This window comes from Malus sylvestris, chromosome 11, assembly GCF_916048215.2.
Source record: "Malus sylvestris chromosome 11, drMalSylv7.2, whole genome shotgun sequence".
Taxonomy (NCBI): Eukaryota; Viridiplantae; Streptophyta; class Magnoliopsida; order Rosales; family Rosaceae; genus Malus; species Malus sylvestris.
Window position 1 is genome coordinate 1,456,315 of NC_062270.1, and position 24,685 is coordinate 1,480,999.

Sequence of the window (24,685 nt, forward strand, 5' to 3'; positions counted from 1 at the left end):
GTTGTTATCTACATTCATCTTTGACAAATCTTGTTCTTAATAGCCGTTTACATACCATGACGTATTAGCTCTTCCGATTATTGGCGCGCTATGCAAGTTCAGTGAAGTTATAAATGATCTGACTTTCCAACATTTCTGCCAAACCCTTCTTAATTCTCTAAGCCGGTACCTAAACCGTACACCAGATCATAACCGACCATCTTACCTTTTCTTTGTCCAACATCAATTTAACCTTGACCTCAACAATCGCAGTTGAGATTATCGATTCACATGATCGTATCGTAGGACATAAATTTCACTAGCACCATAGCCATGACTTGAAGGAAAGAATGTCCAAAGGGTAATTTCGGAATTTGAAATGTAAACAAGCAAAACCCAAAGTATTCGTATAAGTCTAGGCCCAAGGTGGTGGAGCGAGAGAGAGGGAGGCTACGCGAACTTTACAAAGCCTCCCACCCCCACGAAAAAAAAAAAAAAAACAAAGGTTCACTTCGTTGAAAATATAAAAGCGAACGAACAAACGTAATAAATCCATACATTCATCATCATCATCATCATCATCATCATCCATCATCCACTGTCAAAATTTTTTCTCCGAGATTTTGTTTTTCCAATTGGTATAAAACCAAAAACCCTAATTTAAAAAAAAAAAAAAATGGTGATATGAGAGGAACATGGCTAGGGAACGCGGAACGAGCGCGCAACCATGGGGGACGTTAGAGGAGCTCTTGCTAGTTTGCGCCGTGAACCGCCACGGCGCCCAGAGTTGGGACTCTGTCGCCTTGGAGGTCGGGAGCCGCTGCTCCCCCACCGCGACGACGCGTCTCAGTGCTGACAACTGTAGGGACAAGTTCGCGGACATCAAGCGACGGTTCGTATCGGAAGACGACGACGACGACAGTTCGTCGGGGAGCCTGGGCGCGATGGTTGACGAGCTGCGGAGGCTGCGAGTTGAGGAGCTACGACGCGAGGTCCGCCGTCGCGACGTTTCGATCGTGTAAATTTCGCGTCCCTTGCGAGAGATCTGAGTGTGAGGTGTTGTCGTTTTAATGGTTTGAGATCTGAGAGTGTGTGTCTTCTCTGTGCGTGGTTTTTTACAGGTCGTTGGAGTTGAAGGTGAAGAGGTTGGTGGAGGAGAGGGAGCGGAGCTTGAAGGAGGATGCCGGGGCCAACCGTCCGAGCAAAGATCTCAAACGCCGCGGAGAGGATCAGCGGGATGGTTCGCCGGAGAACCTCGCCGAAAAAATGTACTCCGGCGAAGACTTCGGCTCGGACTTCAATTCCGACGAGCGCGAGAACCGATCCTTCAACGAGTCCAATTCGACGAGCCAAAGAGGCGATGCGAAAGGAAACGGCGCGGCGGAGAAATTGGCGGAGGGGGAGCAGGAGGAGGAGCCCAGAACGGACGGAAACGAACCAGATCCGATTCGGGTCAAAATCCGGTCCGAACCGGATCGCGATTGCTCTGTTAACGGTAAAGTAGCAGACGATGACGACGAAGACAATCAAAACAACAACAAAAAAGGCGTCGATGATACGGCGAAGGCGAGTCGGCTCGGCGAGTCGAGCGAGTTGTGGGAATCGGGTGGCGAGTCGAAGCGGGAGGGAAAAAGAGGAGGTGGTGGCGCGGCGGCGTCGAGGCAGCAGAACAGCGACGTGCAGAGCTCGGCGAGCTTGTCGAAGAGGAAACGACGTCGTGGCAGAGGAGGGGAGGGAGGAGGAGGGAGCAGGAGTAGGAGTAGGAGCAGCAGCGGCGAAGAGGCCGAGGGTGACGAAGTATCTCCCGCCACCAGCAAAGGGGTTAAGCAGCTCAAGCTGGTTAAATCTGAGCCGTTGATGAAGGTCCTCAAGATCATCCGCTCTCATCGGCTCGGCTCCGTATTCGAGCGGCGGCTTCGGAGTCAGGTATTGACAAATATTCCTAAAACAAATTTTAACGTATATAATTTTAATTTTGTATCTTAATGTGGAAAAATCTAAATTAAATAAATTACCCAAAAAAACATTTAAAAATCTGGAAAAATAATTAAGATTTGAAAAATATGATGGGGAAAAAGAGTTCTTCTGAACTGATGGAAAATGGAGGTACTAATTCATGGTCCGAGATTAGATTTAGATGTTTGGGTGTGGACCAGTTAGAACATTACACGTCACGATGTCAAGGTGTTATGGTCATATGAGGGAGTAAAATGGGGGTATTTTGGGGAAAGAGATCCTCTCTGGATTCCTTCCTCAATCTACGAAATTTGAGAATTCAGATCATTAAAATTTAATCCAATAATTAAAGTTATTATAGCTTTAAAGTGGACATCTGTTTGTAACTGTTGAATCAAATTTTAATAGTTTAGATTTCCGAACTTGGTAGATTAATAAGAAAGAATCCGGAGGGAAATAAGATCGAGGCAGTTTGAAACGGTACATTGAGAATGATGAGGATGGTAGCTAGCGTGCAGCGCATGAGCGTTACGGAGAGGACGAAAACTGAGTCAAGGTTTTGATGAAGGGTTACAAGTTACAACCATATGCTTGGGCGGTGGGGTCCAGTAAGTAGTTTAAAATTAGGATTTAGAGGATTATTGTTTTTGGTTAAATGTATGGTCTAAACTACTCTAGTTTATTAATGATACGTATTCTAAGTAGTTTGGTAAATTAACGGTAAGTTTTCTATGTAGAAATTCAATCTATATATAAAGAGAGCAGCTAAAAGTGGTGAAACATTTAAAATATCATAAATTGTTTCCCAACAATGTAAAAAATTACGATTGAATTAAAAAAGTTGAAGTAACTCAACACATTTTTATTTTTAATAATTTTAAAATTTAAAACCTTAGAAAAAAATAATAAAAACAAAAAACCTATAGTTGGTAGTTTTTGGTTGACTTCCAATTTATTTTTAAATAGTTTTTTAATAAAAAATATACAAATAAAAAAAATAATTTTTTAAAATTTTTTTTAGTAAAAAAGGGTTATTTATAAATATATAAGCATGTGACAAGAGGCTATTGTCTATCTATATATAAAAAGAAAAGGCAAAAAAAGTGAAGTTTTCATGATACGCAAATTGTCCTTCTCCTATGTAGGGTGGCTAGTAAGTTCATTATTTTTCAAAATATATTCTAATAAAAAACAACAATATCAAAATAAGTAAAACTAAAACAACAAATAGAAAAGTAAAACAATAAAAAAGAACTAACAAATGCGTGTGGCAAAATGCTAGTAAATTTTTAAACAATTAAATTTACGTAAAATTTATATTGCATGTATAAAAATGGTGATATAAGCCGATCAATTGACCCAACCTAGATTTAGAGATTATTAAACCCATCAAATGGTCCGACTCAAAGGAAGCGTTACGAAAGTACCAATGAGGACGTGTTAGTTTCTTTGACCTTGTTTATTAGCTTTAATTTTCTTTCCAATTTCCAAAGTTATTTTTCATTTTATTGTTTTTTTCTTAGGTATTTTATATTTTCATTAGGTTTAGAGGTAATAACAAGTCTTAGAGCTAAAGCAACTTGTATGACATAGGTTCACTGTTTTATTATATACTAATAATACAAGGACATAACATAAAGATAATGTTAATGAGTTAAATTATTAAAAGAAAGAGGATCGATAAGATCAAATTCCTGCTAGAATGCACAAGTATGATTATTTCCGTCATTACAATAAAATATCATATGCAAACTTTAAATTATTTTAGAAAGGAAAAATTATGACGTTGGATATTATTGCGTCTCATGCTAATAAAACACGATGATAGTTTAATTTATGAACGATGGGGTTTATCCTGTGTACCTTAGTCCCGTGCATTAGCGCTTACACACAGGAACTTTTCCTTCCAATCCCAACTGATCCGTACTTATTATAAAAACAAAAATAAAACATAAAAAACTCCGCCGAAGTGGACGTAGGCCCGACGTGTGAAATGTTACACGTGTAACGTACAACTACCTGAAGCACAAAAATGCGGGTGATGGGCACTAGCGGGTCTCGTGCCTTCACTTTTTTAACCAATAAATAAATAAAAAAACCTAGAAAACTACTCAGGGTACCCTTCCGTATAGCCAAAGGATACTTACACGACCATTTGTATCTCTAGCACACATCCATTTGTATTTCTAATATATTCTTGCTAATTTTTTGTTATTGATTTTTTTTCTTCAGTTTATTCGATTTGACGATCGAAAATTGAAAGAATAATATTTATTTTTACTTTTCACATATTCTTTATATAGAGATATAAAGATGTAGTTCAGACCAGTTGGTTAGAATTATATGCTCGATTTTCTTTAGTAAATATTTAGTTCTCTTTTCCATGAGTTAAGCTAGTTTAGAATAAAATATTTTAAAACTCAAATTTCTGGTTTTTATTTGACTACCAAGTATCAATTGGAAATTTATATTTCAATTACGTTACGCGTGTGGAGTAGTTTTTACTGGAAAATTAAGAGAAAAAGTTAGGAAAAAGAAGTAGCGGGCAAACAAACTTTTTCCTATTTTTGTTTTCAAAATTGATATTTAATTACCGTTAAACGAGTGTGATTTAATTAATTTATTATGGAAATTTCGAAATTTAAAACTATTAATGAAAAAGTGATTTGGTGAGAGCAAAATTACTTTATTTTATTTTATTTGGTGTCTAGTTTGCTCTAATAAAAATGTTATGAGTACAACTTCTAATTAAAGAAACCCTAAAATATTTGTGCAGGAATCAGAAAGGTACAAAAGTTTGATTCGGCAACACATGGACCTGCATGTGATTCAATCCAAGCTTAACAAAGGCCTCTACACAGAGGATTGCATCCTCATGTTCTTCCGCGACCTCCTCCTCCTCTTCAACAACGCCGTCGTCTTCTTCCGCAAGAACTCTCCGGAGCACAACGCAGCTCAGGAGCTCCGCTCCATTGTGCTAAAGGAAATGAACGACCAGCTCCCGAACCCACAACCCGCGACCGGAACAGTAACATCCAACGTGCCCAAGATCGAAACCAAAGCTCCCAAGATCGAGCCCGATGTCTTCGACAAACCCACCAAGTCTTCCATTGTTGTTTGTGGAAAGCGTGGTTCTGTCAATGCACTATCAGAAGGCGGTGAGAAAGCAAAGGTGGCGAATGAGAAGAAGACGGATGGTGCTGCATCTGTGAAGGTTGAGGACAAGGGGATTAGGAGGAGGAGGACACAAGAAAGAGGCGGGCGGAGAGGGACAAGCACGAGGGGCAGGAGTGCAGCGAAACCGACGAAGCCGCACGAGTATGGCGTCAATGAACTCAGTTCGCATGACGGTTTAGAGGCGTTGGAAGCGGAGAAGGAGAAGAAAGAAAACAGGAGGAAGAAGCAAGGCGCAGCGAGGTTCTTGAAGCGAATGAAGCAGAACTCGCCGAGCACTGAAGTGAAGAAGGAGGCATCGGATGGTTCTGAGGATGATAGCGATGAGAGCGAGGACGAGAAGAAGAAGAAGAAGAAGAAGCCGACGACAAGGGGTAGGAAGAAGCCGGAGGTTGAGAGGAATGAGAGGGTGACGCGGAGTTCAACGGGAAGCGGGGGAGGGAGGGGAGGGGGAAGAAGGTGTCAGGAGAGCAATGGGAGGGGAAGGAGAGGGGTCGGGAGGCCACCGAAGAGGCCGGAGACTGCGGCGGCAGAAGCAGGGAGTAGGAAGAGAGGGAGAGAGAATGGGGAGGCTGATCAGGTGGGGAGTGCAGGGAGGCGGAGAAAGCGTACAAGGAGGTGAATGCGGCCATTGTTGTAAGCTGTAAATTAATTTTGGCATGGTTTGGGTTAATTTCTGGTCTTGTTTTGTTGCTAATGCTAGGTTTTTACAGTCTTTTTTTTTACCTTTTTACCGAAGAGCGGTCAAAAGAATTACTAGAGAGGGATAGGGAGAGACAGAGATAGATGTGCTGTGAAGTTGTAGAATGTTTTGGGGCATCTCTTTTTGCATATACAGATCCTGATGAGTAGCATCATCAGTGAGGACCTTTTTTGTTCTAGTTTCAATATTGTTCTTGTTTGTTTAGAGTGGGCTTTTTTGTTTGTTTAGAGTGGTCCAAAACACCTGAAAACAAAGGAAGAAATTAAGATAATACGAAATAAATATATTGAGAAAGATAATACAAATGCAGATGACGCTGCAATATGACGGAAAATAATAATACTCATGCACTCTCGTGCAAGCTCGATCTTCTTCTCTCTTAACATTTAACAATTTAATCCAGTAACGCTATTATTTAAAAGAAAAAAGACATAGAAAGATAATACAAATCATATAATATTAACAATTTCCTTGCCAAATGGTCGGATATTGATATTGAACGCAACTGATATTTATATATGCATATCAATTCCCACAAATTTACATATCGATATTTCTCCCGAAACCCATATTTGAAACACTGCTTCTACTACTTTTACTTTTGTATAAATTTGTCTGATATGTTATGTTATCAAGAATAAGAGTTGTTCATACATGTCTTTGGATGATGGTTGATAGTTTGGCAAGAAAACTGTTACATGAAAAAGATGTTAAAAATTCAGGTTTGTTGGCATTTAGTATTACAATCAAGTGGTATTCATTTTCACTTGTGAGTAAGAGGTCTCTTAACCCATTGTGTGGCTGAGCTCATCTCTATTCTTAGTATAGATAATATCGTTTGTTCATAAAAAATAAAATAAAATAAAAAATCAGGCTTGTTCTACAACTTTATTTTTGGTCCAATACTTAATAACTTTCAGCCTAAACCAAACCCAAACGTAATTGGGCCTTAAAAGATTGCAATTATTTCATCACTGCCCATGAAAAAGAGAAGTCAATGGCATTAATAAATAAAATAGTAATAATAATAAATAAATAAGCAATGATATCCGGATGATTACAGTGACGGAGCTAGGCAAAATTATAAAACTTGGTCAACAAGAATGGTTAAATTCTTGAGAAATTAAATCACAGCCTGCAAGTGAATTTCCAACTGCTCAAAAGTTTCAGTATTCTATCCTTACGAAATTCCAAGGCATTTGCGTATGAATTTAGTTAGGAAAGTTGGATGCATGTTTAGCCATCCCTACGACTTTAATTCCCCTTCTGTTTTTACTCAGTTGTCAGATTTCTTGTATGCAGCAGCAATGTGGTCAATAAGCACTATTCTAAAAATTCTCGCATAGGTGCTAAGCGGCTGGACACTACCCCGATTAATCTTAGACATTTGAAAATTAATAGTGTCTGGTGCCCAGACTTGTCCAGACACCCTCTAACTCGCTACTCTCATTTACACAGAAAATAGATCACTTTCATTTTGCTTTTATTTTTTTTGATAAATTTTACGAAACTTGTTGTGACACTCATTACATGATTGTTTAACATGTTTTCAATATGTTCTAATACTTTATAATTTATATGTCATTTTATTTTGCAATTTATATATCTCAATACAAGTATATTTATTTTTACGTAAAGTAGACATTTATTTATATGTTACATAATAAATTTAATTAAAAAATAATGCCTAGACACCTACGTGTTAGGCCCTTGCTCAGCGCCCGACTAGCGTCTATCACCTTTTAAATTATTAATAAGACCTTTATTTCTCACGGAAAAAATTACACTTGATAGCACACAAAACGATCTTTAACATTGGAGAGAAATTGGAAATACGCATATCGCCATGGCGTGCTGAAAACTAGAGGGCCACAAACTCCCCAAAATCCTACAATGAAACCAAAAGCCACTGAAATATGAAGCCATGGAATTTCGTTCCCATTGTCATGTTCATCTTCCTTGTTCTTAGTTGCATTATCACTTGTATTCATCTGTTGGCATTTGTTTGGAAGCGGGGAACCGCAAAGTCCCGGGTTGCCCTCATAGGCAGTGGCATCAAAGCCTTGGAGCTGTGTGCCTAACGGCACTTGTCCTTGGAGGTTATTGTATGCAACACTAAGTGAAGCCAAGAAATTAAGGCTTGACAGTGAAGCTGGGATTCCACCCGACAGATGGTTTCTTGAGAGGTCTAATCTCTCCAAGTTTGTGAGCTTAGATACCTGGTCCGGAATGCTGCCAACGATGTTGTTCATGCTGAGATCCAGCTCCTGAAGGTTTTGCAACCGGCCTATCTCAATGGGAATGTTACCACTTAGACTGTTATTTTGAATGCAAATAGTTGGCGGCAAGTTGGACAGATAGTTGTACTGCAGATCTGCGACAGTTTCATTCGTGCGCTGCACGTAGACAGGTAGTTCAACATCACCACTATCTGTTTGACCGGAAGGCTTCTCGGATACAAGAGCTTGTAGTGAGAAAAGCTCCTTTGGAAGTCCCCCTGAAAGCGAGTTGTTGGCCAAGTTTATGAAGAAAAGACTAGGAAGACTTCCCAACCAAGGAGGTATTGAGCCTGTGAGTTTGTTAGAAGACAAACCAAGGACTTTGAGTTTCTTGAGCTTTGACATCCACACTGGAATATGACCTCTAAGTTGACAGTTCGTTAAGCTAAAAAGGCGGAGATTTTGAAACCCAGAACCAATCATTGCATCACCATCCGACAGTTCTTCACCTAGAAAACTATTTGAAAGCACAACCACCCTGAGACTTTCCAAACGCATCAATATATGTATAGCGCCGGTGACATTGGTGAGTCTGTTCCTAGCAAGCGAGAGGAAGGATAGGTATTTCAACGAAACAATCTCGGGTTGTATTTGTCCCTCTAGATCATTACCGCTCAGACGAACTGCTTTTAGATACTTGCATGAGTAAAGGCTTTTTGGCATTGCGCCGGAGAAGCGATTACTCACGAGATCAAGTTTGATAAGTTGATCAAGTTTGGAAAAACTTAGCTCCGAGATATTTCCATCCAAACGGTTGAATCCAAGATTGAGTTCGATAAGGTTTGTGCAATTCATCAAAGATGGGGGCAGAGGACCTTCCAGATTGTTGAGATGAAGAAGCATGAGTTTTAATTTGGAGAGCTTCCCGATGTGGAGAGGAAGTGCGCCACTCAAATGATTGAAGTAGATCTCTAGGATTGTGAGGCTGGTGAGGTTGACAATGTTGTCACTAATGTGACCGAAAAGCTGATTGGAAGGTAACGAAATTTCATGAAGAGCCTGAGCTTTGTAGAGATCACTAGGAAGAGTTCCAGAGAGAGTATTGAAGCCCGCACGAAAGGTTTCCAATTTCGAACAATTTCCTAGTCCGAGAGGAATTGAACCATTGAAATCATTGTTGGAGAAATCCAGGACTCTAATCGAAGAGGAACGAAGACAGATAGAGGAAGGTATTTGGCCTGTAAAATGATTTTTGCTGACATTCAAACTGCTCAAATTCCAGGCATGGTGGAGGAATGAAGAAGGAATTGTAGCATTGAATTGATTGTTCGACAAATCCACTATTTGAATGTAACTAGATGATAGAAACAAAGGTAATTCTCCAGAGAGAAGGTTATAGCTCAAATCAAGGATTTCAAGGCGACTCGAGGACAAGAAGAGTCCAGTTTCCAGAGGACCGGAAAGCAGATTGTGGGAGAGATTGAGGTGCGAAAGGTGCGTGAGGCTTCCAAGGGAGCGAGAAACGCTTCCTTGGAGCCACTTAGAGGGCAACGAAACATGTGTTACCCTACCATCGGCACCACAAGCGATGCCTTCCCAGTGACAACAATCACTGGAAGACCAATTTAAACGAGAAGAAGATATATCAAAAGATGACAAAAGAGAGTTGTGATCTGCCTCCTTGCAAGCATGGTTTGTAGAAATGAAAGTAGACAACAAAAAAAACAGGAAGAGGACTCCATAAGGTATTACATGACTAGCTTCCGGCATGATGTTTTTCGCTATGTCTGCACTGGAATTATATTGCTCACATCGTTTCGGGGGTATATATACACTCCTTTGTTTGGAGCAAAGGAGGTAGAAATTAACAAAGGGAAGAAGGTAATTAGGTGATGGTTTGAATTCTTGTGAGCGATGTTTGAGTTTTGAAGTCTTTGCTTTCCACTTATATGGAAAAGAAACAAACCTGCAGAACACGGGACGTCACTAATGGAGGGTCTAATCACGGGTTGGCAACTTGGCAGCAACGTATTCTTCAATCGTGTAAAGATCTCTTATGTATTAGTATATGGATTTGAAGTGGTTTGGTTTGACTTTAGGCTTCAGGAGTAAACAGCAAATAAAAGACTTCAAAGAGTCACTTACACTGACTTCAAAGTGGCCAAATGCGTTCAGATTACAATTTTTTTCTTTCCTTTTTGGATAGAAGCAATAGTGAAGAAGAGGATAATCGAATCTCGGACTCAAGTGCAATGGTAAATGTTTTTAATCACTTGAGCTTATAAGTAAAAAATGAGTGGGTATTTCAAGTAGAAAAGTTTGTTCGGATGGAGCTTTCATCCCGGAGTCCAAATATTATCTTCATCTAAGTAATCCAATTATGAATAATTTAGAAATTTAATTACTAATTTTAGGTGAACCTTGACTCACCTATTTTCTGATTCCTCAAAAGCTTGGTAAAAGCTTTGAGAAAAGTGCCTTCCCATTCCGGTCCGGTTTCGTAACCACGCCATATATAACTGAAATGGAACGTCACTAATGGAGGGTCTAATCATGGGTTGGCAACGTATTAGAAGGTTTACATTGACTTTGGACTCGTGCTTTTGGAAGAGTTTAAAGCACTTTAAAATGGTTGTTTGATAAAAGTGCCTTGAACAGACAGTAGAAACAGTTTTAATCACTTACAATTTTTTACATGCAATCAACTTAAGGAAATTCTATTGATTGTTATCAACTAACAGATAAATAATTATATTGTTAAGAATAAGTAGAAGTGAGATGATCATTAATTAGTTTATTTATCAGTGAATTCTCCATCATTTAACAGCATGCAAGGTTATGTTTTAGATTTTTTCTTTAAATATCGCTTGTATAAAAATGAATGATACAATTAAGTGCAATAATTACTTAATATATAGTAGGATAAATTTATCATGCGTGACCTATTTCACTACTATATATATTTTTTACTGTGTCTTGACTTCGAAATTGCCAAGTATAATCATCATCACAAAGAATGCTTGAAATTTTGGACATTGACGTGCCAACTTATCGAAGTTGATTTTGTTCTTCTTAGCAGATTGGACTCAATGGTTTACTTAAGTCATGATCAAAGGAAATTAAAGGAGCATTTTGTTTTGTTTTTTTTTTCTTGGGTAAGATGCTTTATTCAAATCACCATGATATGATACGAATCACAGTAGAAACAGTCAATTTAAAACCCAAGTGGCTAAAACAGAAAATAAAAGCCTTATTTTTTTTTTAAATGGAGACTAGTTGGGGGTATTACTCTACATCGATTTTTAACGATTCAAACTGTCTTTTTTAGTCTTCATTTATAAATTATCGTTGCAAAAAAAAAAAAAAAAACAAACAAAACAAAAACAATTATCTGAAACCATTTGCCAATTTGATTGTCATGATAAAATTTTAATATTTCTTAGGACATTTTCGCTTTGGCATTTTTCAGGGATGATCTTAGTTGAAAAAATATATGATTTGAATTGTTAAGTTCGATGTGAATGAGCCCAAAAACTAGTTCCCATTTAAAAAAAAAAAAATCACTTTGAATGAAGGGCTTGTTTATATAAAACAGAAGAAATGCGCATGCTTATGCAGCCCCATCTCCAAATGCATAAAACGTTTCACAATTCTTCTACTTCTTAATCCAAGTCAAACTGACCCAACTTAATCCTTGAAGCTAATCCAATCATCGCTAAAAAGGTGAACAAAAACAGAGCCAAATTGTAGACGATGAAGCTAATCCAATCAACTTAATTCTTGAAGCTAATCCAATCATTGCTAAAAAAAACCTCTTTCGACATAACCTCGAAACATCATCAAATTGTAGACGATGAAGCTGCATTTACATGTTTCTTCCTTTATGTGCTATCTTACGCTCACAAGATAATTGCAATTTTAAACTTTCTGATAAGACATTGCACATGAACTGTTTGATGAAATTCCTGAACCGTTTTCTTTTGCGTGTTTTTTTCATGTTTCCAACAATGGCCAATTTGCAGGATTAGGTGCCACTGTAACTCATTTCCTGAACCGCCCTCCTCTTGCGAAAGTTGGAGCTCTCTGATTTTCGGCTTCTGCTCGTGTTGGGATTCGTTCAACAACTTCCGACTTTCAACCCAAACAGCTGCAGCATTTGTAGGAGCTGAAGCTGGCCACTGTTGGAAAATTTCCCAGTAATGTTGTTGTCCTTCACGTCGATAACGTGAGGAAAGTAAGACAACTTGTACTGCAGAATGTTGCGTTGGTCGAGATGTAGATAGGCAGTTCGAGAACATCACCGTCTACTTGAGGAGCAGTTTCTTCGGATAACAACATGGGAAGTGTACAGAGTTCCTTTGGAAATTCACCCGAAATTCGATTGCCTCCTGATGCTAAAACAAGGAGCCTCGGAAGAGCCCCCAACCAACTAGGAATCGACTGGGTGATCCTGTTAAAACTCAACATCAAGACCCCTAGCTTCCTGAGCTTCGATAATCATTGAGGTATTTCACCGTTGAGCTCACAGCTACTCAAATCCAGCATTTGAAGATTTTGGAACGCATTGAAATTAGCCATTGCTTCATCACTTGGAATTTTCTCTCCCAGATAAAAACTTGTCGAAAGGAGGAGTACCTTGAGACTTTTGCAGCACCATTAGTATCTTCATTGCCCCTGTGATATTTGTCAATCGGCTGGAGCTGAGAGAGAGGAAGGACAAGGATTCGAGTGAAAGAATCTCGGGCTGTATCTGTCCCTCTAGATTGTTTTTGCTCACTTGAATTGCTTTTAGGGACTTGCATGAGCAGAGACTAGTTGGCAAGAAACCGGTGAAGTAGAGTTATGACCAAGATCAAGTATTGGTTTGCTCAGTAAGATTGGAGAAGTTAAGTGTGGAGATGCTTCCTTTGAAAAGGTTGATACCGTGATTCAGTTTGATAAGGTTTGTGCAGTTCATCAAAGATGGGGGCAGAGAGCCTTTTAGACTGTTGAATTGAAGGAACAGGAGTTGTAATTTGGACAGCGTAGCAATGTTAATTTACAGGGAGAAAACCGCTCTATCAATTGGACTGGAGGTCAAGGATTGCATCTACACAGAGGATTGCATCCACATGTTCTTCCGCGACCTCCTCCTCCTATTCAACAACGCCATCGTCTTCCGCAATAACTCTCCGGAGCACAACGCAGCTCGAGAGCTCCGCTCCATTGTGCTAAAGGAAATGAACGACCAGCTCCCGAACCCACAACCCGCGACCAGAACAGTAACATCTAACGTGCCCAAGATCAAAACCAAAGCTCCCAAGATCGAGCCCGATGTCTCCGAGAAACCCACCAAGTCTTCCATTGTTGTTTGTGGAAAGCGTGGTTCTGTCAATGCACTATCAGAAGGCGGTGAGAAAGCAAAGGTGGCGAATGAGAAGAAGACGGATGGTGCTGCATCTGTGAAGGTTGAGGACAAGGGGATTAGGAGGAGGAGGACACAAGAAAGAGGCGGGCGGAGAGGGACAAGCACGAGGGGCAGGAGTGCAGCGAAGCCGACGAAGCCGCACGAGTATGGCGTCAATGAACTCCGTTCGCATGACGGTTTAGACGCGTTGGAAGCGGAGAAGGAGAAGAAAGAAAACAGGAGGAAGAAGCAAGGCGCAGCGAGGTTCTTGAAGCGAATGAAGCAGAACTCACCGAGCACTGAAGTGAAGAAGGAGACATCGGATGGTTCTGAGGATGATAGCGATGAGAGCGGGGACGAGAAGAAGAAGAAGAAGAAGAAGCCGACGACAAGGGGTAGGAAGAAGCCGGAGGTTGAGAGGAATGAGAGGGTGACGCGGAGTTCAACAGGAAGCGGGGGAGGGAGGGGAGGGGGAAGAAGGTGTCAGGAGAGCAATGGGAGGAAAAGGAGAGGGGTCAGGAGGCCACCGAAGAGGCCGGAGACTGTGGCGGCAGAAGCGGGGAGTAGGAAGAGAGGGAGAGAGAATGGGGAGGCTGATCAGGTGGGGAGTGCAGGGAGGCGGAGAAAGCGTACAAGGAGGTGAATGCGGCCATTGTTGTAGCTGTAAATTATTTTTGGCATGGTTTGGGTTAATTTCTGGTCTTGTTTTGTTGCTAATGAAAGGTTTTTACAGTCCTTTTTTAACCTTTTTACCCAAGAGCGGTCAAAAGAATTACTAGAGAGGGATAGGGAGAGACAGAGATAGATGTGCTGTGAACTTGTAGAATGTTTTGGGGTATCTGATTTTGCATATACAGATCCTGATGAGTAGCATCATTAGTGAGGACCTTTTTTGTTCTAGTTTCAATATTGTTCTTGTTTGTTTAGAGTGGGCTTTTTTGTTGCAATAGGAAATAAGCTGGGTCCAAAACACCTAAAAACTAGACCTGGCATTTTCAACCCGACCAATTAAAATTAGTATTCGGATGGGTGATAAACAGGTCAGGTGGTTAACGGGTCAACCCGTTAATCACCCATTACATAACGGGTCATTTTGGGTGAACCCGCAAAACTCGTTAACCACCCATTAACACCCGTTATTGAGGACTTTTGTGTAATTGCAATAAGAAATAAGCGGGGTCCAAAACACCTGAAAGCAAAGGAAGAAATTAAGATAATACAAAATAAATATATTGAGAAAGATAATACAAATGCAAATGCAAATGATGCTGCAATATGACGGAAAATAATAATACTCATGCACTCTCGTGCAAGTTCGATCTTCTTCTCTCTTAACATATAACAATTTAATCCAGTAATGCTATTATTTAAAAGAAAAAAGACATAGAAAGATAATACAAATCATATAACATTAACAATTTCCTTGCCAAATGGTCGGATATTGATATTGAACGCAACTGATATTGATATATGCATTGATATTCCCACAAATTTACATATCGATATTTCTCCCGATACCCAAATTTGAAACACTACTTCTACTACTTTTACTTTTGTATAAATTTGTCTAATATGTTATATTATCAAGAATAAGAGTTGTTCATACATGTCTTCGGATGATGGTTGATAGTTTGGCAAGAAAATCGCTACATGAAAAAGATGTTAAAAATTCAAGTTTGTTGCCGCTTAGTGTTACGGTCAAGTGATATTCCTCTTCACTTGTAAGCGAGAAGTCTACTAACCCATTATGAGGCTGAGCCCACCTCTATTTTTAGTGTAGATAATATCGTTTGTTCACAAAAAAATAAAAAATAAAAAAATTCAGGCTTTCTCTACAACTTTATTTTTGGTCCAATACTTAAAAACTTTCAGCCTAAACCAAGCCCAAACCTAATTGGGCCTTAAAAGATTCCAATTATTTCATCACTGCCCATGAAAAGGAGAAGTCAATGGCATTAATAAATAAAAGGGAACTTTAACGAAAAGCACCCGGTACTGTTCACTTTAACGAAAAACCACATTTTTACACTAAAAAATCAATCCTGGTACTATTCACTTTACCCTTTATTTTGTCCTTATCATTAAAACTCAAAGTTTTCAAGCCATTTTCATTAGTTTTCCTTAAATAAAATAGTAATAATAATAAATAAATAAATAATGATATCCGGAGGATTACAATGACGGAGCTAGGCAAAATTATAAGGTAGATTACAGGAAACTCGGTCAACAAGAATGGAAAAGGAACGAGACCGTCCATCGTACATAATGCTGTCAGTTTTCGTTAAGTACTATTTATATTTAATTTTAAAATTTAAAATGATTTCTGATCGGTACGATGTACGATGGATGGTCCGGATCACGGGATTCCTATGATCCCTAGGAAAAGAATCCGGCGAGGATCATTTTCCAACAAGAATGGTTAAATTCTTGAGAAAATAAATCGCAACCTGCAAGTGAATTTACAAGTGCTTCTGCTCAAAAGTTTCAGTATTCTATCCTGACGAAATTCCAAGGCATTTGCGTATGAATTTAGTTAGGAAAGTTGGATGCATGTTTAGCCATCCCTACGACTTTAATTCCCCTTCTGTTTTACTCAGTTGTTAGATTTCTTGTATGCAGCAGCAATGTGGTTAATAAGCACTATTCCAAAAATTCTCGTGTAGGTGCTAAGCAGCTGGACACTGTCCTGATTAATCCTAAGCATTCGAAAATTAAGAAAGGGTGCATGGTGCCTAGACTTGTCCAGACACCCTCTAACCCGCGACCCTCATTTAGACATAAAATAAATCACTTTCATTTTGCTTTTTATTTTTTTCTATAAATTTTAAAAGACTTGTTGAGACACTCGTTACATGATTGTTCAACATGTTTTCAATATGTTCTAATACATTATAATCTATATGTCATTTTATTTTGCAATTTATGTATCTCAATACGAGTATATTTATTTTTACGTAGAGTAGACATTTATTTATATGTTACATAATAAATTTAATTAAAATAAAAAAAAACTGCCTAGACACATATGTGTTAGGCCCTTGCTGAGCGCCTATCACCTTTTAAATTATTAATAAGTCCTTTATTTCTCACGAAAAAAATTATACTTGATCAGCACACGAAGCGATCTTTAACATTGGAGAGAAATTGAAAATACGCATATCGCCATGACGTGCTGAAAACTAGAGGGCCACAAACTCCCCAAAATCCGACAATGAAACCAAGAGCCACTGAAATATGAAGCCATGGAATTTCGCTCCCATTGTCATGTTTATCTTCCATGTTCTTAGTTGCATTATCACTTGTATTCATTTGTTGGCATTTGTTTGGAAGTGGGGAACCGCAAAGTCCCGAGTTGCCCTCATAGGCAGTGGCATCAAAGCCTTGGAGTTGTGTGCCTGACGGTACTCGTCCTTGGAGGTTATTGTATGCAACACTAAGTGAAGCCAAGAAATGAAGGCTTGATAGTGAAGCTGGGATTCCGCCCGATAGATGGTTTCTTGAGAGGTCTAATCTCTCCAAGTTTGTGAGCTTAGATACCTGGTCCGGAATGCTGCCAACGATGTTGTTGATGCTGAGATCCAGCTCGTAAAGGTTTTGCAACCGCCCTATCTCAATGGGAATGTTGCCACTTAGACTGTTATTTCGGAAGCCAATAGTTGGCGGCAGGTTGGACAGATAGTTGTACTGCAGAGATGAGACAGATCCATTCTGGGGACGCGCATAGATAGGTAGTTCGACATCACCACTATCCGTTTGAGCGGAAGGCTTCTCAAATACAAGAGCTTGAAGTGAGAAAAGCTCCTTTGGAAGTCCCCCCGAAAGCAAGTTGTTGTCCAAGCTTATGACGAAAAGACTAGGAAGACTTCCCAACCAAGGAGGTATTGAGCCTGTGAGTCTGTTAGAAGACAAACAAAGGACTCTGAGTTTCTTGAGCTTTGACATCCACACCGGAATATGACCCTTAAGTTGGCAGTCCGATAAGCTAAGAAGGCGGAGATTTTGAAACCCAGAACCAATCATTGCATCACCATCCGGCAGTTCTTCACCTAGAAAACTATGTGAAAGTAAGACCATCCTGAGACTTTCCAAACGCATCAATATATGTATAGCGCCGGTGACATTGGTGAGTCTGTTTTTACCAAGCGAGAGGAATGATAGGTATTTCAACGAAACAATCTCGGGTTGTATTTGTCCCTCTAGATCATTACCGCTCAGGCGAATTGCTTTCAGATGCTTGCATGAGTAAAGGCTTTTTGGCATGGCGCCAGCGAAGTGATTACTCACGAGATCAAGTTTGATAAGTTGATCAAGTTGGGAAAAATTTAGCTCCGAGATATTTCCATCAAAATGGTTGAATCCAAGATTGAGTTCGATAAGGTTAGTGCAATTCATCAAAGATGGGGGCAGATGACCTTCAAGATTGTTGAGATGAAGGAGCATGAGTTTTAATTTGGAGAGCTTCCCGATGTGGAGAGGAAGTGTGCCACTCAAATGATTGTAGTAGATCTCTAGGATTGTGAGGCTGGTGAGGTTGACAATGTTGTCACTAATGTGACCAAAAAGCAGATTGGAAGGTAACGAAATTTCATGAAGAGCCTGAGCTTTGTAGAGATCACTAGGAAGAGTTCCAGAGAGAGTATTGAAGCCGGCACGAAAGGTTTCCAATTTCAAACAATTTCCTAGTCCGAGAGGAATTGAACCATTGAAATCGTTGTTGGAGAAATCCAAGACTCTAATCGAAGAGGAACGAATACAGAGAGAGGAAGGTATTTGGCCTGTCAAATGATTTTTGCTGACATTCAAACTGCTTAAATTCCAGGCATGCTGGAGGAATGAAGAAGGAATTGTAGCATTGAATTGATTGTTCGACAAATCCACTATTTGAATGTAACTAGATGATAGAAACAAAGGTAATTTTCCGGACAGAATGTTATAGCTCAAATCAAGGATTTCAAGGCGACTCGAGGACAAGAAGAGTCCAGCTTCCAGAGGACCGGAAAGCAAATTGTGGGAGAGATTGAGGTGCGAAAGATGCGTGAGGCTTCCAAGAGAGCGAGAAATGCTTCCTTGGAGCCGGTTAGAGGGCAACGAAACATGTGTTACCCTACCACCGGCATCACAAGCGATGCCTTCCCAGTGACAACAATCACTGGAAGACCAATTTAAGCGATAAGAAGATATATCAAAAGATGACAAAAGAGAGTTGTGATCTGCCTCCTTGCAAGCATGGTTTGTACAAATGAAAGTAGACAACAAAAAAAACAGGAAGAGGACTCCATAAGGTATTACGTGACTAGCTTCCGGCATGATCTTTTTCGCTATGTCTGCACTGGAATTATATTGCTCACATCGTTTCGGGGGTATATATACACTCCTTTGTTTGGAGCAAAGGAGGTAGAAATTAACAAAGGGAAGAAGGTAATTAGGTGATGGTTTGAATTCTTGTGAGCGATGTTTGAGTTTTGAAGTCCTTGCTTTCCACTTATATAGAAAAGAAACAAACCTGCAGAACACGGGACGTCACTAATGGAGGGTCTAATCACGGGTTGGCAACTTGGCAGCAACGTATTAGAAGGTTTACATTGACTTTGGCGTCGTGCTTTTTGGAAGAGCGAAAACATATTTTAGTTTTGAATCGTGTACATATCTTTTATGTAATGTGGTTTTGTCTGCTATTTCCCAATATCTTCAATCGTGTAAAGATCTTTTATGTATATATGTATTTGAAGTGGTTTGGTTTGACTTTAGGCTTTAGGAGTAAACAGCAAACAAAAGACTTCAAAGAGTCACTTACACTGACTTCAAAGTGGCCAAATGCGTTCAGATTACAATTTTGTTTTCCTTTTTGGATAGAAGCAATTGTGAAGAAGAGGATAATCGAATCTTGAACTCAAATGCAACGATAAATGTTCATATTTCAAGTAGAAAAATTTATTCGGATGGAGCTTTCACCTCAGAGTCCAAATATCATATCATCTAAGTAATTCAATTAAGAATAATTTAGACATTTAATTACTAATTTTAGGTGAACCTTGACTCACCTATTTTCTGATTCCTCAAAAGCTTAAGCTTTTGAGAAAAGTGCAATTCCATTTCTTCCCATTCCGGTACGGTTTCGCAACCACGCCATATATGTAATCATGGGTTGCAACGTATTAGAAGGTTTACCTTGACTTTGGGCTCGTGCTTTTGGAAGAGTACTTTAAAATGGTTGTTTGATAAAAGTGCTTTGAATAGAAAGTAGAAACAGTTTTAATCACTTGGACAATTTTTTAGATGCAATCAATTTTTTTGATGAACTAACAGATAGTGAGTGGCCGCCTCTCCTACATAATGATTATGGTAAAAAAAACCGAGTTAATAGTGAGTCATTCATATTATTTTGGATAGGTATCTACATTGAATTAAAATTATTAAAAAATTAAACTCTAAAAATAGAAAACTTTTCATCAAAGACAAATCCTTCCGCATAAACTCTAAAAATAGAAAACTTTTCATGTTGGATATCTTTATATCATTATTCAATTTTCATAAAAATTCTAAAATGCCTTTCCAGTTTTAGATTTTTCAACAACTCCTTACTCCAACTTCTTAACCCATTGATTGATTTCAAATTATTGAACCGTCCCCTAGATTTTTTTATTGATTCTTTTTAAAATGGAACAATTTGAGTATGAGTAAAAGGTCTTCCTTTTTATTTTAATGAATCCGTTTTTATGTTATTTCGTATTGTACAATTCCTTTGTTTGTGGGATCATTTTCTCACAAAATGAAATTCAAATAAATTATAGAATGGATTAATACACCTATGTCTAGATCTGGGATAAATGGAAATTTTATTGATAAAAACCTTTTCAATTGTAGCCAAGGACCAAAATATCGAAAATATCGGCGATATTTCGCCGATATTATCGTTTTTTTTAGATGACGATATTTCGTGACTTATCCTCTTAATTATCGTTAATATATCGCGATAATATCGATAATATCGCGATTATATCTAATATCGCGATATGAAATCCAAAAATACTTGAAAATTTCTGAAAAGTCTCAATTTTGAGCATAGAGGGATTCGAACCCGGATTCCTTCAACGCCTTAACCACCATATCACTTATGCTTTTGTGATAATATGCTAAAATATTTATATATATGGTTTTGTTTTGAATTCTTTTTACAAGAAACAAATTTGCACATATTCCAAATTTTTTGTGGTATTATATTTTAAATTGTGTCAATTAATTACTTAGTTAATGGCATGTGGTTTTTAATTTTTCTATTTTATATTTGGTCACTTAGATGGTAGGGCTGGAAAAAATTCCTGAAAATCCCAAACCAAACAAAAAAAGTCCCAAACCCAAACCGAAAAATCCCAAACCAAAACCATCCCGAAAAATACCGAAATTTTCGATATGGGATTGGTTTCCAAATCCCATTTGTTTGGTAATCCTGAAATCCTGAAAAATACCGAAGTATTTAGTTTCCTATTGACTTTTGGGTTTTGGTTCTTGAAAGCCATTACCATGGTTGCTGACTACTATTCGCAATACAATTACTCTACACATAGAGATGATGAAGATAGTGAAAATTTTGAACCTTATAGGAACTTTATGTGGTACTAAGTCATTCATGTATCTTACCATGCAATGTATAAAGTGTAAAATATTTCTAATTCATTATATATAAATGATTATGGTGTGTTTAAACTTCTTTCATTAATTACTACATATTTTCTACACTCACAATGTTTGCCAGCTCGCTATATAATCAACTTAAATTAGTTAAATCCATCATGCAATGCATTTCCTTCCAATTTTTTGTGATAAACTAATAGATAATTGACTAAATAAACATCCTGCAAAGTTTCAATAAAAATTTCCACGTTTTTCTTACAATTTCCGTGGTTTTTATTCAATTTTTATCGATATCGATAATATCCCGATATTTCCATCGAAATTTCCGTGTTGTTGGACTACCGATATTTCCGATATCATCGATATTTTATACCTTGATTGTAGCCAATATCTTATTACGAATAATTCCAACAACTTCAAGAGAAAAGGAGGCATTCACCTATTACAGAGATGGTACAATTTGATTTTTTTAAATTTTTTTTCTTTTCTATTTTTTATTGCTCTCAGTCTTAAGAGAAAGACAACATTATTCGGGATAGGAAAAAAATTATTGAAATAAATCTACGCTTGTTGAAGGTGAAGTTTGTAAATAAAGCAAAACCTTTTGTCATGTATCCCCGATTAATGCAGCGTCAGATGCTTCAATTGTCGATTCTAGAGTATTGAGCAGGAGGTTACACCTATGGGTTAGGTCTCCACCAATAGAGGGCATAGGGGAAGAAGTACTACTCCCAGAAATCAACACACGAAAACTTTGTTATAAATTATCCCTTTTCCTTATCAGGATCAGGACTAACAAGAATGGTTTGGACAACAAACATCCGTCTTGTTCGTTTTTTGCATACTTGTATAACCATCGAAGACTGATGAAGTGACTAATTCCTGCAAATTAAAAGGCGTTGAATTCAAAGAAATTTTTGGGGTAACTTTTTATCTAATACCAACATGCTTGATGTTAAGTGAAGATCTTTTACAAGAAGGTTGGCTAGAGATTTCTTGTAAAAACACCAGCCCTGCTTAGTTTATAATGAGAATATTTCAATCTTTTTTTATTCCATGTATTATTATCATTATGCACATAAAGGAGGAGCCGTATGTGATTAAAAATCTCATGTACGGTTTTGAAACGGAGATTTTTTGAATCGAATGACAACCGTAACTGTGAAATCCCGTTCTTGGATTTCACTGTTATAATCTACGTATTTGTATTATTGAGATTTTATATTATTTTTTGGGAATTTATATTAGTTTATTTGAATTTAGGTTTTAATTAAACTAGTTATGAGGGTTGAAGTTTCAAAATTAATTATTTAAATTCCGTAGACCTTTTGAGGTCATAATTTATATTTTCGAATAGAGCTCGATCTCATAAACGCGTAGGCGAAAACCGTTCGTGAAATGGAGTTAAAATGAAGAAATTAGAGACGTTTTAGTTGTTGGGAAATAAATAAATAAATGTTTAGAAGTTGCCAAGTGGCAGCAAGGGAAATGGGAGAAAGGAGAGAGCAAGGAGGGGAAAGGAGGGAGACTCGAGTTGGGTCATTTTTGACCCGCGAACTATCATTTTTGACCTTGCCATATCTCCTTCATCCGACTTCCATTTTTGGTGATCTTGGTGTCCATGGAAAGCTCTTGACGAGTCCCATCCCTGTAGTGTTAGATTTCCATTTTTCTAGGTCGAAGCCATAAAGTGCCGAGGGTTTTCCGGCGACTTTTCTCATGTTACGGTGATTCCGACAACGATTACAGTCGATCACCACCACCAATAGACTCCCCTCAACCCCTGGAGCAAGGCCCAAGCATTGGATGAGGCGTCAGAGTTCGTTTTGGTGACGAATCGAGGAACACCCATTTCTAGGTTTTCCGGTGGGTTCGAGAGCAATTGGAGCTTTTCCCGGCCAAATTGGGCTTGGCCTTAGGTATGAAACTTTCTCCACTCATTGAGATCTATTTGCCTGTAAAATTTGGTAATTTTTTGAAATAGTTGAATTTTCCGGAGAGTCGGGGCAGCCGACCGCCACCCTCGGGGGCGCGTGGCCAGTGGGCCGACTACCACCCGCGGCGGCGCGTGGCTAGTGGGCCGATGATGTCTTTTTAAGTACTATTAGATGCCCTGGGTTCATGTTTGATATCTGTATGGCGTAATTTGATTGTTTGAACTTAGTTTCATTACGATACATTACTTGATCAAAATATGAATCGACGATCCGACCGTTGGATCGTCACCAAACCTTAATGCGTTATAGAAAATAATATTTGATGATCATAGAAACTTACGGATCGGGAATCTGTCGTACGAATATTCCTGAATGGATTTCTAAGTTTGTAAAATAAATTGTTGATCGCCACTTAATTCTATAAATTGGCGGAGATCCGACTGTTAGATTGCGATGAAATTTTAGTATGTTGTTCTAGAGGCATAACATGGATTTTAGAATATTATGGATCCAAAATCCGATGTGCGGATCTTCCGGATCAAATTAAGTAGGGATGTGGACCACGCCATTGATTGAGAGTTGACTTTTGGTCAACATGTCTCGAATCGTTCATACAACTAAAATTAGTATTACTAAAGACTCAGTGAGGCTTTGCGGTCTTGTCTCGGTGAGTGACTTTAATATATGTGATATGGTGATTACCTAATTCTTTATATTAATATCTTTTGTGGATATGACTTGGGTTTTATAAATATGTTTTCTGTTAAAATGTGATTCTTTTATAATTGGCCATCGATATATTTTTATTAAATGTGAATTGATTCATGGATTGGTAATATTTGTGAAAAAGTGTTTTGAATTGCATATTGAAATGTTTGTTAAATTGAGGGCTAGTACGAGACCATGACCCTGCTTGGTTAATCCGCGATAAGAGGTCAATAGTGGTCCTGTTTGGTTAATCTATGATAGGGGACCATATTATGTATGGATCGTGCTTGGTTAATCTGTGAAAGGGGACCATATTATTTATGGATTGTGCTTGGTTAATCCACAATAGGCGATCTTTATGGCCATACACACTTAGGGGTGATCATGCTTGGTTAATCCGCGATAGGTGATCACTGCCTAATAGTTCCATAGGTGTGACTCTGCTTGGTTAATCCACAATAGGGGGTCACTACCTACTTAGTTATCTTGGTTATTCTTGGTTAATCCGCGATAGGGGACCATATTTTCTATGGATCGTGCTTGGTTGATCCGCGATAGGCGATCCTTATATCTTTGGTATGGCCACACACACACACACACTTAGGGGTGATCATGCTTGGTTAATCCGCGATAGGTGATCATTGCCTAACATATGCGTAGGAGTGACTCTGCTTGGTTAATCTGTGATGGGGGGTCATTGCCTACTTGGTTACTGCAGGGGTGGTTCTGCTTGGTTAATCTGCGATAGGGGCCATTTCCTGTTTGGTTACATATGTAGGCTTTGGCTGAACTGTGTCCTTCTAGCCTTAGTTTTTAATGCATATATGAACGATGATTTTTGGGAATCTTATGGTTTGAATTAGAAAAATCGTTGGATGTCTGGATGACTCATACGGAGTTTTCAATGACTTGATTATGATTCCATAAAGCATGATTTTATACTTGATGTTTATAGATTATGATTGATGGTCTGTTTTAATTGAATATCACA

The 24,685-nt window shown here is 38.6% G+C and overlaps 3 protein-coding genes and 1 pseudogene across 4 annotated transcripts in view; 2 read left to right on the top strand and 2 right to left on the bottom strand.

Moving 5' to 3' along the window:
* The first annotated feature begins 466 nt into the window (after nucleotides 1-466).
* Nucleotides 467-14,337, top strand: LOC126590621 (uncharacterized). Of its 2 annotated transcripts, XR_007612106.1 has the most exons (4): nucleotides 467-997; nucleotides 1,101-1,905; nucleotides 4,712-5,812; nucleotides 14,141-14,337. XR_007612106.1 is itself a non-coding variant. In XM_050256105.1 (3 exons), the coding sequence occupies exons 1-3, from the start codon at nucleotides 675-677 to the stop codon at nucleotides 5,729-5,731; spliced, it is 2,148 nt and encodes a 715-aa protein (XP_050112062.1). In that variant the 5' UTR covers nucleotides 467-674; the 3' UTR covers nucleotides 5,732-6,010. The 2 variants fall into 2 exon arrangements, 1 of the variants encoding a protein (XP_050112062.1); XM_050256105.1 differs by lacking the exon at nucleotides 14,141-14,337 and having other exon boundaries at nucleotides 4,712-6,010.
* LOC126590628 (receptor-like protein 3) overlaps nucleotides 7,579-24,685 on the bottom strand; it is a 70,384-nt gene continuing 53,277 nt past the window's right edge. The window contains exons 2-3 of the mRNA XM_050256111.1: nucleotides 9,034-9,975; nucleotides 7,579-8,961 (exon numbers count right to left, since the gene is read on the bottom strand). Coding sequence (XP_050112068.1) covers nucleotides 7,594-8,961; nucleotides 9,034-9,801 — 2,136 coding nt within the window. The 5' untranslated portion in view covers nucleotides 9,802-9,975 and the 3' untranslated portion in view covers nucleotides 7,579-7,593. The remainder of the gene's footprint in view (nucleotides 8,962-9,033; nucleotides 9,976-24,685) is intronic.
* On the top strand, nucleotides 11,052-14,337 carry LOC126590623 (uncharacterized; annotated as a pseudogene).
* LOC126590629 (receptor-like protein 3) lies at nucleotides 16,437-18,856 on the bottom strand. The gene is made up of 2 exons (XM_050256113.1): nucleotides 17,957-18,856; nucleotides 16,437-17,884 (listed from the first exon to the last, which is right to left on the bottom strand). Exons 1-2 carry the CDS (start codon nucleotides 18,722-18,724, stop codon nucleotides 16,526-16,528), a joined length of 2,127 nt encoding a protein of 708 aa, XP_050112070.1. The 5' UTR covers nucleotides 18,725-18,856; the 3' UTR covers nucleotides 16,437-16,525.

Coding starts and splice junctions, on each gene's coding strand:
- LOC126590629 (XM_050256113.1), bottom strand. CDS start 18,724: ATGCCGGAAGCTAGTCACGTAATACCTTATGGAGTCCTCTTCCTGTTT. Junction 17,885..17,956: donor TTGGTCACATTAGTGACAAC/ATTGTCAACCTC, acceptor CTTCCTCTCCAC/ATCGGGAAGCTCTCCAAATT.
- LOC126590621 (XM_050256105.1), top strand. CDS start 675: ATGGCTAGGGAACGCGGAACGAGCGCGCAACCATGGGGGACGTTAGAG. Junction 998..1,100: donor CGTCGCGACGTTTCGATCGT/GTAAATTTCGCG, acceptor GGTTTTTTACAG/GTCGTTGGAGTTGAAGGTGA. Junction 1,906..4,711: donor AGCGGCGGCTTCGGAGTCAG/GTATTGACAAAT, acceptor ATATTTGTGCAG/GAATCAGAAAGGTACAAAAG.